At 44.0% G+C, this 12,106-nt stretch overlaps 2 protein-coding genes across 9 annotated transcripts in view; one reads left to right on the forward strand and one right to left on the reverse strand.

Annotated features, from left to right (window-relative positions):
• Positions 1–2,494, reverse strand: part of Mier1 (MIER1 transcriptional regulator) — a 51,584-nt gene extending 49,090 nt beyond the window's left edge. For 2 of the 7 annotated variants that reach the window (XM_029475699.2, XM_029475705.2), the window contains exons 1-2: positions 2,392–2,494; positions 1,251–1,351 (exon numbers count right to left, since the gene is read on the reverse strand). In XM_029475699.2, coding sequence (XP_029331559.1) covers positions 1,251–1,351; positions 2,392–2,452 — 162 coding nt within the window. In that variant the 5' untranslated portion in view covers positions 2,453–2,494. Of the gene's footprint in view, positions 1–1,250; positions 1,352–1,919; positions 1,984–2,088; positions 2,186–2,391 lie in introns of those variants that run through there. The other 5 variants (XM_085839137.1, XM_029475703.2, XM_029475700.2 and 2 more) reach the window with 4 other exon arrangements.
• Positions 2,495–2,534: 40 nt separating this feature from the next.
• The window catches only part of Dnai4 (dynein axonemal intermediate chain 4), an 88,438-nt gene continuing 78,866 nt past the window's right edge, over positions 2,535–12,106 (forward strand). For both annotated transcript variants that reach the window (XM_085839136.1, XM_029475697.2), the window contains exon 1: positions 2,535–2,800. In XM_085839136.1, coding sequence (XP_085695262.1) covers positions 2,754–2,800 — 47 coding nt within the window. In that variant the 5' untranslated portion in view covers positions 2,535–2,753. The remainder of the gene's footprint in view (positions 2,801–12,106) is intronic.

Consider the following 12,106-nt stretch of genomic DNA (forward strand, 5'->3'; position numbering starts at 1 on the left):
ATCTATTAATATCCAATGTAGTTAAGTCTGTTAGAGTTCTATATTAAAATGAATTAAACTAAAAAATAAAATTGTAGCTAATTCCAACTTTTATGCAAGGTTTTTGGTTTCTAAAAACAAAGGAAAAAAGGGAATACTAGATTAGGCCTAATTAAACCTAAGAAGCCTCCTTATTTTGAGGAAAATTAATATTAATTTTTACCATGTTAAGCTACTCACAACTATTCTCTCCAGTAGTGTATTTTTTATGGCAATTACTGAATTTTCAATGCAAACATAAAATGAGGGCTTGGGGTATAACTCAGTGGTAAAATACTTGCCTAGCATATGAGGCCCTGGGTTCAAGCTCCAATACTTTAAAAAAGTTATTAAACAACTTATAGTAGCTATAAGGGACATATGTATGACAGTGCATATATGTGTATGCATGCACGATGCACACACATGCATGCACTCACAAATACACACACACACACACACACTCTCCAGAGATATCTAGTTGCTAACAAATATACTTAGCATCACTTAGGACTTCAATTAGTACTTCAACCAACAAAAACTACCTTGACAACTTACATTTGCCTAAGATATACAACCTTTTATTCAGCACCAACGCCTGATTCCAAAACTAGTAATATGTCTGTGCTTTCTAGGCATATCTGTCTATGCAACTCAAAGAGTAGCTCTCAAAGTACATCAAGAAATACATGTAACATTTTCAAGTCCACGAGTCCTCTTTGGGAACTATTTTCTGAACTCCTTCCTAAAACTTTTCTTAGGAAATACAGCCTACACTGTATGTGTGAAGACAAAGTACCTAGAATCGTGTTCTTCTTCAAAGACATCTGAACTTATCTTGACTTTAATGGGCAGGACTACAGGATGAAAAGCACAGCGGCACATTACATATGGAGGCTCCACAACCAACAGAAATTATCTTTTCCTTTGTTCTTTTATTAATGCCATCCTAAAACACGTAGAGAAATTTGACTCTTCAAAGGATAGTTTGGGTTCCTTTCATAATTTTTTTCATAAAATTTCATCCAGTGGCCTTATTTTATCATCTTATCAATATTTGCAAACTTGTTATAAATCTTAACGTTGCTGATGTCACTTTTATATCACCCAAAGTCTTGGAAGGGTTGGCCATTAGCACGCCTACAACACTAGCACAGACAATAATCATGTTTTTATTACATGAGGGAGCTTGCCTTTGCCCTCCCTTCATCTCCAGTCGTGCCCTTGCCTACCAGCATCACATCCGTCTTGTCTGCATTGAACCTCAACCAGTTGGTTCTTAACCACGTCCGAAACTCAGCCAGGCACTGGGAGAATCGAGCCACCACACCATCTGGATTAAAGGAAAGAAAGCCTCAGTAGCAAAGAGACAGAAACAGTTACCTCAAGCTTACTCAGTCTCACATTTTCAAAAGATGTCCGAGAACCAGGTCAACCGCCCCGTGGGAATTTCAGCAAAATGAAACAAAAATTGAGTCCTGCAATTTATAAGCAATGCTAAAGATTACAAAGAGCCCAATAATTACATTTCTGTATTTCACCCATGATTTGAGAAAAGTCTAGTCAATTCCGGGTCATCTCTGTTAAGCGGTCTTAGAAACCTAGCTGGTCTTAAAATTGCCTAAGGTCTTCTGCAAAATTACAAAAATTGAGGTTTAATAGAAAAACTGAAGCCCTCCCCGGGAGTGGGGGAAGAGACTTGCCCAAGGTCACACAACACGCAAGGACCAGAGATGGGCACCAGGCCAGCAAGCATCTACATTACAAGCTAAAAGAATAAGGCCACTCGCGGGGGAGATAGGCACTGGGAGCGGCTGGTTCCCTGCAATGCTGTCTCTTGAGTCTCTCGCCCCTCTAGCTCCCTCCGACAACGGCAGGTTGACCCAGGTTGCGCCTATCACCTCAAGGGATGCTCTGCTAAGAGAGCCAACCTCAACTGGCTGGACAGCTAGAGAAATCAGGGGCACAGAGGTGGAGCCACGGGGGAGTGGCCAGGAAGCCACACCCCTGCCGCGAAGCGAGGGCCGACCGAAAAGGGCGGGAGCTGGCCTGCCCGCCCCGCAAACTCACTCCGCAGCGTAATCCCGGCGCGCCGCGGAAGCAGCGAAGATTGGGCGCCGCCGCCGCCACCGCGAAGGCCGAAAGACCGGGGAGGGGCGGGGCGGAAACTACGCATGCGCGTCAGACGGCAGCGCCTCCAAGCCGCCAGCCCTCCCGGTACACTCGGGCAGCCCCGCCCCGGAAGTTAAGAGTCTTCCGGGCGGCGCTCTGTCTTGGGGGGAGGGGAAGTGGGGAAAGGAGACTGCGAGCGCCCCTGGGGCCCCGGTTCCCGATCAAAGGATGGGTAAGATGGTCTGTGGAGGCTGCACTTACAGCCGCCGCTGCTGCCGCCGCCTCCGCTGCTGCCGCCGCCGCCTGGAGACGCCCCATCCATCCGCCTGCAGCCGGGAGACTCGCAGCCTGGGAGGGGCCTAGGGCCTGGGCCGCCCGCCTCCTCGGAATCGTCGCCCGAGCTTCCTCCAGCTCCACCAACCCTCTACCCTCCCCTCCGCCTCCGCCCTCCTCCTCCACCTCGAGCGGCCAGCCAACCGCGCGGCCGCTTCTTGAGCCAGGCTCCGCGGTCGCCATGGCGCCCGGCAAACATTCCTGAGCTGCTGAGCAGGCAGTTGGAGTCCGGGCATCGCAGAACCTGCTGGGGAAGGGGGCGCCGAGCCCTGGTCTAAAAAGTCACCACCATGCATAGCTCTCCGACGAGCACCCGCAAGCAGGCCAGCTTCGCCACGTAAGTTCCGCACTAGAACCGTGTGGCCCGTTCCTCTAGATCCCGGAGAGAGACAGCCAGCCCTTCGGTTTGGAAAGGGGTTCCCAACGCATTCGATCCCGCGGAGCCCCCCAGGCAGCGCCGGATCCTCTGGCTTGATTCGGTCTGTGTAAAACTCCCGCTGCCATGCTGGACCGGGGTTTGTCGAGGACCACCCTGCCTATTTCTTCCAAGCGCTTTTTCTTGTATTCTTTCATTTGGTCTTTCAACTTCCATGCTGTCTGGTTGTGTTCTGGCTCCTTGGTCTCTGAGCAACCAAAGCTAATTTTAATATGTACGCCAGCAGAGGATTTTTTTCCCCCCTCTCTTTCTGCCAGCTTGCCTTAAGACTCTTAACTGCTTAGTACATGCCGCTAAGCTAGGAGAAAGGCCCAAAGATAATGTGGACTCGTGTGGCGTTGGACTTGGAAGTGGTTCCTTGAATTTTCATTAAAATATTCCCCCTTTCATGCTCGAATATTTCAGTGGTTTTGCGGTCTTCCCAGACCAGCCACATCTTTTCTTCAACCCTCTGCTCAACTAATTCGCCCTTTGAACTTACTGAAAGTTCTGAAGAGAGAGCCTTGCATTTGCCCTTGAGTTAAGTGCTCAGCCTTACATCGCTTCACCGAAAAAGTGCTTTCCAATAGCTTACAACAGTCGGTTGGCACTTTAGTTGTTAACTAGCCCGTCATCAGCTTTGATCTAAATGACCACTTACTTACTGAGTTTTGAAATGCTTCAGTTAGCTAATAGGACATTTTTCAACCTTCACTAGGCTCGTGGCTAGTTTCTGCTGTTATGTATCAATATCTGTTTATGTTTATAGATCAGGGTCTTTCACCCTGTGTAGCCCTGGCTGACATGGAACTGGTTTGAAAGTGCTAGGATTAAATAAAGGCTTGGGCCACCTAAGACAGATTTACTAATCTGTCTGCTTCCTAAATATGTGTTGTGGAGGCAGGTGGTTCACTTCGTTGTTGCCTTGTGCCTTTCAAAGTTAAGTATATGCATGATTCACAAGCTTTCTTATCTCTTCAAGATCTCTCTCAAGAAAACAAAACTGAAACAATTACACCTAGTGTGCTCAAAATTCTTCCTCAGCGCTGTAATTTACTGCCCCTTTGTTTCCAGTACGCAGTCCCCAGTTCATTAAACTGCAACCCTTGCACTTCCTCGGGTGCTGCATCTTTACCGCCAAGCATTGAGGGCCACTTCACTTCGCCAAGTAGCTGTGCTCTCCAGACCTAACAGCCATTTCTGCAGGGGAATAGCTGGCTGGCTAGTCTGCTTGCCAACACCCTCCCTCCATATAGTAGTCTGCTCAAAACTCCCCTAAGCTTCTCCCTTTCCCTCCGAGTAACTGCTCCCTTTCTTCCAAGTCCCCACGGGGTCTGGCTTTGGATTATGCCCCTTGAGTATGACAGAAACATCCCGCAGCACACGCACATATACACACACATACAACAGGAATGCTGTTACGATTCGAGTTTATCCCCATGAGTATATTATATTCTCTAGGTTTTTTTTCCTTAGTTTTTCAAGATAGGGTTTCTGGAACTCTCTGTAAACCAGGCTGGCTCTAATTCACAGAGATCTTCCTGCCTCTGCCTCCAACGTCTTGGGATTGTGGGTGTGCACCCCCCACCCTTATATCCTCTTTTGTTTTGTGCACTGCTGTAGACTCTTACCTAGAATGGAGAACATCTTTAGTACACATTTGTAAACTGAACAAATAAGTAGAACATACACATTTGTAGCTTGTTCCTTAGGTTTTTTTCTTGCTTAATTTCTGTTTTGCCTTTATGGAGATATTAAAGTGAAACTAAATTAAATTTATACAAATTAAGACAAAAATGATATAACACTTATTAATGCAAAACAAACACAAAAGCTACCATGATTTTCATTTCAAAGGCGATAAGATGGTTTACTCTGGGGCTTAGTGTGAGTGACCATGGCCTGGGAACATGCATTCAGGTTTCCTAAACACCAGGTTCCAGTGTGGTAAATGTCTCATGAGACTTGATAGGAATGACAAATCGTAAGTCAAGGCACTTTTTACATACACTGGTGGAAAGGGATGCTGGTAGGTTTCAGCAGAGTGGGGAACTTTCTGTTATAGCCCTTGGGTACTCTGATAACAGTCTTAAGGCCTTTTAGTTGGTGGAAATCAGTGGTCTGCCAGTACATTCCAAAGGATTTCACCTGGTAATCAAAAGGATGTGGTAGGCAAGGAAAGGCAATTGAGGGCCAAAGGTAAGGAAGTAGGTTCTAAACAGGCTCTGTGCTCGAAACATTACAACCTCTCCACAATCCGTGACGTTTAATCTGTTAATCAGCCTCTGTAGAATGCTCAGTCTAAGGTGTGCCTTCTTTCCCAAAACATTAGCTTGCACTCTTACAGGAGCTGAGATTCAGAAATTTAAAAAATGGCCTTTGTAATAAATGCATGGTCCTTAACCAAAGATAGGATAAGATTTGAGATGTGAGCTACCATAACTTTACCTGACTAACACAACGTTTCAAGCCTAGTTATTGCTTTAACTTATTGTCTCTCATTGTTTTTTTTAGAGTTTATCTCTAGTTTTATAAAATATCCTTTACCAATTTTTTGCTTTCGTGTTTTTTCCACATTGCAGTCTTCCTGTTAGCTTCACAAACATACACTCTCCCATTGTGCTAAAAACAACCTTTAACTCTCTTTACTCCTTTCTCTACCCAGTTGTTTTATTCTAGTTCCTTACACATTCTCATCTTGTTGTTTATTGAGTATTCATTTGTTTATTGTTATAATTTAAAGAGAGGTGGGTGTATGGCAAAGACCTGACAATGAGATTACCCTTCAAAATGAGCTGAACTAGAGAGAGCCTCACTACTATTGAGTTGGCTGGGGGAATATGGGAGGGGGCATGACTGGGCCTTGAAGGAGATGAACATTAGAAGATATAGAGCATCCTACACGGACACAACATGATGAGACTTTGAAGGAGAGTTGGAGAGAGTATTCAACTTCAGAATCTCAGAAAGAGATGGTGGCCAATATAGCATAGCATGAGTCCTGAAGAAAGTAGCCTTCAGATCCCCAGGGCAGAGAGAGTTCTGGTTCCCACAGGTTTCCAGAGAGCTAGACAGGCCATACCTAGGTATCTAACCAGGCCTGCCGAGCCCCCACTAGGAAGGACCATGAACTTAAACTTAGCCTTCTGACTCAAGGTTCAGTAGGCTTTATTATTCTGTTGTGTCCCAGAGAGAGAACTGCAGGGGTGTGTGTATGTATGGGAGGAGTGCTGTTACTTTTTTGTCCTAACCCACAGACTGCTTTAGAGGCCTGCTCTGATGGAGAAGGGCAACAAGAACATCTTTTCTTGAGCGTTATCCACTGTTCCACTTAGAACCCCAAGCATATTCTTTTCATTTCATAGTTTTGTCAATTCCAGAATATCTGTCATATTTGAGTCTGGGTTTGTCATTTTGTTTGTCCCTTCACACTTAGTCTTGCCTTTCAGTATGCCCTACATTTCTGTTGTTGCTGACAGACGTACCATTGAATTTGTATGACTAGGAATTAAGCTGTATTTACTCTCTGCTGAAGGTGTTAATGTTGAAGGTTTGGTTGTCCTCTAGTATCCTCATTTTGATACACTTTGTTTGGTTTGGTTTGGTTTTAGGTTTTCTGTTTACTGTAAAGACTTCTTAAATTTTGGGAACTTTGCAGTTTTATACTCCTTTGTATTGCAGAAGCCCTGCTGTTGTGTAAGATGTCCTGGGCAGAGACTATCCTGTAAAATGACTAGGTCTTGGTCTCCTACTGGGCTCTTGCCCCTGCTGTGTGATCTTCCTGTCTCCACTTCCCCAAGGCTGGAATTACAAGTATATACCCCCAAACATGGAGACGTTGTTTCTCAGCATTTTTTCCTATTTCTGTAAGAAGAGATGGCTAGGTGGAGCTAGAGTTAGGTTACTTCCCTCCCCAAGCCCCAGTGTATGTTAGGCCTTGGTAACAAGTTGTTTCAGCTCTGGTAAAATGGCATTCTGTAAGGATAGGTACTTGCTAAGGAGAACAGGTTGCTGTGGGTGTGTGAACAGTTTCTATCCACCTGGTGAGTTTATGGAGGTAAGATGAAAGCCTGCTGGCTCCTTACAGCTGTTCCTAGAGGGTTTTATGTTTTAAGCTAGCCTCTGCTCATTCTTCAGTAATCAGCCAATTGTCCTTTACGGTTTCTGATCCCTGATTAGATCAAGTGTCCGTTCTCTGGAAGCTGTGGTCTTTTTTTCTCTGTCATCTCCAATTGTTAGGGTACTTGTTTGCCCCGTGATCTCAATTGTCTGATGGAACTGAAAAGAAGTGGTGGTTTTCAGTTCAGTCTTTCTGTGGGATCAAAAATGATGACTTTCAAGATCTTTATGTGATGGAGTGGAAAACATGAGTAAGCCTCCTCATTCTTGTAACCTGTTGTCTTCATTGTTAGAAAGAAGCTTTGAAGTTTAAGGTCATCCTCAGCTATATGGGGAGTTTGAGGCCACCCTGAACTGGAGATTCTGAGGTTTTTAAAAAGGTTACAGAAACAAAACAAAATAAAAACAAAGTCATGCTTGCTGGGCATTATGATGCATACCTTTAGTCTCAGCATTTGGAAGCCTGGCCTGGTCTGCCTAGTGAGTTCCAGGACAGCTAGAGAAATACACACTTGAGACCTTGTCTCAAGAAAAGAAAAATAAATAAATAAAATGGCAAATTTGGTGATTTCTTAATTTTCTTATTCTGACCATCACTGGTCATTTTGCATCTGTGGCTCTTACATCCCCAAACTCTTGGCATCTCTGCATTTACCTCACTGGTCACATAGCATCTCTACCCTTACCTTCCCCTGAAATTCATATTACTCTGTATTCTCAACTGTGAGCAGATAGCTCCACCAGGCAGTCACTAATATCTAGACATGTCTACAGCATCTCCTTATTGTGCTTTAGAAGTAAAAACTATTCACTCTAGTTCTAGGGAAAGCCATGGATCAGTGGACTGTGCCTACAAGCCGTGGGATTAGCTTAGCATTTTTGTTTGTTTGTTTGTTTGTTTGTTTGTTTGTTTGTTTTCTGAGACAGGGTTTCTCTGTGTAGCCCTGGCTGTCCTGGAACTCACTCTGTATGTAGACCAGGCTGGCCTCGAACTCAGAAATCTACCTGCCTCTGCCTCCCCAGTGCTGGGATTAAAGGCGTGCACCACTACGCCCAGCTCTAGTTTAGCATTTTGCTCACATGGCTTTCTGTATGTATCTTGGAGTTTTAATAAGAATTGGATTACAAAATAATAGATACATGAACGTTTATTGTTCAACACTACAAGTCCTATCCACTCAATGTCAGTCATTTTAAGAGGAACCAAATTTGTGGGCATGTGTATTTACATTTATGTTATGTATGAGAATGCTTGAATCCTTTTTCAATAAATGTTTTTATTCTTTGAGAACTTGATGCAGTGTATTTTGATGATACTCATCCAACCTGTTCCCTTTACCTACTCCCAGTTCAACACAAGCCTCCCAAGTCTCCCTGTCCCCCTCAACTTTATCCTTTTCTGTTGTTAATTTAATAACCCATTCACTCTAGGTTGTACTGTCCATACACTTCTGGATGTGGGGCCAGCCACTAGATTATAGGGGATATCTTAGGAGCCACATACTTAAACACACACACACAGATAGAATGTTGACTAGTCTGCTTTTTTGCAGGCAGCTATTGCTGCTGTGCGTTCACAAGTGCAGCAGGCCTGTGCCCTCCAGATGACAGACACTGTTTTGTTCCTGTCATCCCTTATCTCTGATTCCTACAGTCTTTCCACCTCCACTTGCTGGTCTGAGCCTTAGGGAGGGTGTGTGATGCAGGGTCCCAGTTGTGGCTGGGCAGTCCTCAGTCACTCTCTGCTCTTGGGCCAGTTGTGAGATTCTGAGCTAACTGCCGTCCATCGCACAAGGAAACATCTGATGAGGTCTGAGGGTCTCACCCATCCTGGCTCAGGTCTGGTCCTCTCCCTCACTGGCATTGTTTTAACCCTGAATCTTGGTTCAGAAACAGTAGGGGCCCTGGAAAGAAGAAAATGTCCTTTCACTAATCATGTTTTTTGGTTTTTGTTTTGTTTTTTAGGAAGCAGTCCTAAAAAACCCTTAGTGAAAGGACATACTCTTACTGTAACTTCATTAAAACTGAGACTAGTGTTGTTTTTATCATTTAAAACTAAAAAGCCAAATATTGACTATCTTAAACACTAATAATCTGTTTATAAAAGGATTTTTAAAACAGAAAGTGGGGCTGGAGAGATGGTTCAGAAGTTAAGAGCTCTTGTTACTCCTGCAGCAGACCTGGGTTCACATGGTGGCTCACAATCACCCAGAATGCCAGTTTCAGAGGACCTCATGCACTCTTGATCTCTCTTATGACCTCTGTAGGGACAAGGCACATGAGGTAAACTTAGCCCACCACTCACAAAATATATCTGAGGAAGCTTTAAAAGAGAAGTGATGAGCCCATGCAAAGACTCAGAGGGTAGCGATGCTTGCTGTTCAGCCTTATATCTGAGTCCATTCCCCTTGACCCACACGATAGGAGAAAAGAACCAACTCTGGTAAGTTGTCTTCTGACCTCCACAGGTATGGCTTGGTGTGTGTGTGTTTTAATGAAAGTTTCACTTCTCCGGAATACTCGTTTGTTAATTCACCCAAAGGTGAATATCAAGACAGCATTTCTGAGGTTCCTGTGGATATGTGCCTGGAAGTTTGAGAAGTACAAATTTATTTCCTGAAGTTGTGGAGCATGGAGTGCCTGATAGTATTTTTTTTCTCCAGGCAGGATGAAATCTTTTCTTTTTCCACTAATGAAAATTATCTGATATTCATTATATTGGGAAGAAAAATCTATAGGCAGTTTTGAATTTTTAGTTATTAGATTTCCAAGTCTCTTTTAATATGTTATCCTTCTATAGATATGGTTCATATAGTTTTTACTTAATTTTTCATAGGACATTAAGTACTTATTTTATAATGAGATCATGGATGTTTTCCAAAATGGATAGATCTTGGATGAGAGCCAAAGCTTTAGTTAATTTTGAGAATTAGTGTCATTTGCTCATTTAATAGACCAAATTTCATAGATTAAAATATTTGTTGATTTAATTGAATTCCATGATCACTATGTAATTTGATCACTATGTAATTTAGCAAGAATACCCTGTCTTTAGGGTTCCCTTTGCTGAGAAGAGAATCCATGACCAAGGCAATTCTAATAAGAGACAACATTTAATTGGGGCTGGCTTATAGGTTCAGTCCATTACCATCATGGCAGGCTAGAGAAGGAGCTGAGAGCACTCAGGAGAAGACTATCTTCAGGCTACTAGGAGGAAGGTCTCAAAGCCCATCCCTGGGCCAACCGTATTCAAACCACCACATTCCACTCTCTGACCTCCATAGGCTTGTCCAAAATATGAGTCTATGGGGACCATACTTAGGCCTAGCATAATGCAAAATATATTTACTCTAATTTGAAAAGTTCTGTAGTCTATAACAATCTCAACAAATGTTAAAAATCCAGTTCGAAGTCTCTTCTGAGATTCATGCACTCTCTTAACTATAATCCCTTAAGAAATCAAAATAAAAAAGCAGATTGCATACCTCTAACATCATTCCGGATATACATTACCATTCCAAAATAATCCTGGTGAGGAAAGACTGGACCAAAGCAAGACAGAAAACCACCTGGGCAAGCTCCACAAACTCCACGTCTCCATGTCTAGTGTTAAAGTGCTCTTCAGATCTCTAACTCCTCTCATCCTCGATTGCTGTTGGATCTCTCATTCAGCAGCAACAAACTTGGTTCTCTTGGGCTGTTTTTGCTCCCTGTTAGCAGCTTTCCTTGGCAGGTATCCTATGGCTCTGACATCTCTTAACATCTTGGGGTATCCAAGGCAACTTCAACTTTACAGCTTCTTGTTCCAGTGTTTGGGATCCACACATCCAGTTCTGCCCTCTAGAGCACTCTGGTTGACTCCACTCCACTGCTGCTGCTGTTCTTGGTGACCATCCCATGGTATCATCTCCAATATACTGGGGTCTTCCACTGCAGCTAGGCTTCACCTAAAAGCCTCTCATTGGCCCCCTTCATGGTGCCACACCCCAACTTCTTTGCATGACCCCTTCAGTCCTGGGCCATCAACCACAACTGAGGCTGCACCTTCACCAGTGGCCTTTCCTGGCCTCTCAAAGCTGCTCTCCATGACCCCTTTATGCCTTCAAAACCAGTACTACCTGAGTGATTCTTACATTACCAAGTACAGCTGTAGCACAAGGTACATACAGCCTTTGGCATCTCTGAAACACAGTTTCTTTGTGCTCTTAAAAAACACTTGCCAGAAGATTTTTACCTCAGTGATGCTGGTCTCTTAATCACCGCTAATTTCTTAGCTCCAGCTAAGCAGCATCAATTATTCCACTAGTCCCTTCTATTCTGGATTCTTTTGTTTGTTTTTTGTTTTAATTTTTTTTTTCCAAGACAGGGTTTCTCTGTATAGCCCTGGGTATCCTAGAACTCACTTTGTAGACCAGGCTGGCCTCGAACTCAGAAATCTGCCTGCCTCTGCCTCCCTAGTGCTGGGATTAAAGGTATGTGCCACCACGACCAGCTTCTATTCTGGACCCTTAAAGCTGGAGCCACATGGCCAAAGCTGCTGAGTCTGCTGCTTGCTGGAGCTGGAACATGGTCCCCTTGTTCTATTCATCACCAGCTTTCTGTTTTCCAACTCCTTCACTGCCTAAGCTTTGCTGTCCTGGAACTTGCTCTGTACACACCTTTGATCCCAACATTCAGGAGACATAGCCATGCAGATCTCTGAGTTAAGGCGCCTAGGACAGAGAAAGTTCCAAGTAAGGAACAGCTTGGGTCCAGGAATGGTGATACACACATATAATCTGGGCCATAACTTCTGCTGGGGGCCTACATGAGGACAGTGAGAAAGGGAGGCTTGCTTCTCTGCCTGCTTGCACTTACTGGCCAGCACATCTGTTGGAGCCGACTTCGTCAAGATGCCAGCTTATACAGACAACCAGCTGAAACACCCAGCCTCGTGGCACTGAGCAACTACTAGATTCTTGGGATTCCCATTCACACCTGCCATTTGTTGGGTTAGTTGGATTGCACACTGTAAGTCATTCCAATAAATTCCCTTAATATGTGGAGACATTCCATAAGTTCTGTGACTCTAGAGAAACCTGACTAATACATAGCCCAAGAAGGAGTTTT

Source organism: Mus caroli, unplaced genomic scaffold (assembly GCF_978045245.1).
Source record: "Mus caroli unplaced genomic scaffold, Mus_caroli_1 scaffold_6, whole genome shotgun sequence".
Taxonomy (NCBI): domain Eukaryota; kingdom Metazoa; phylum Chordata; class Mammalia; order Rodentia; family Muridae; genus Mus; species Mus caroli.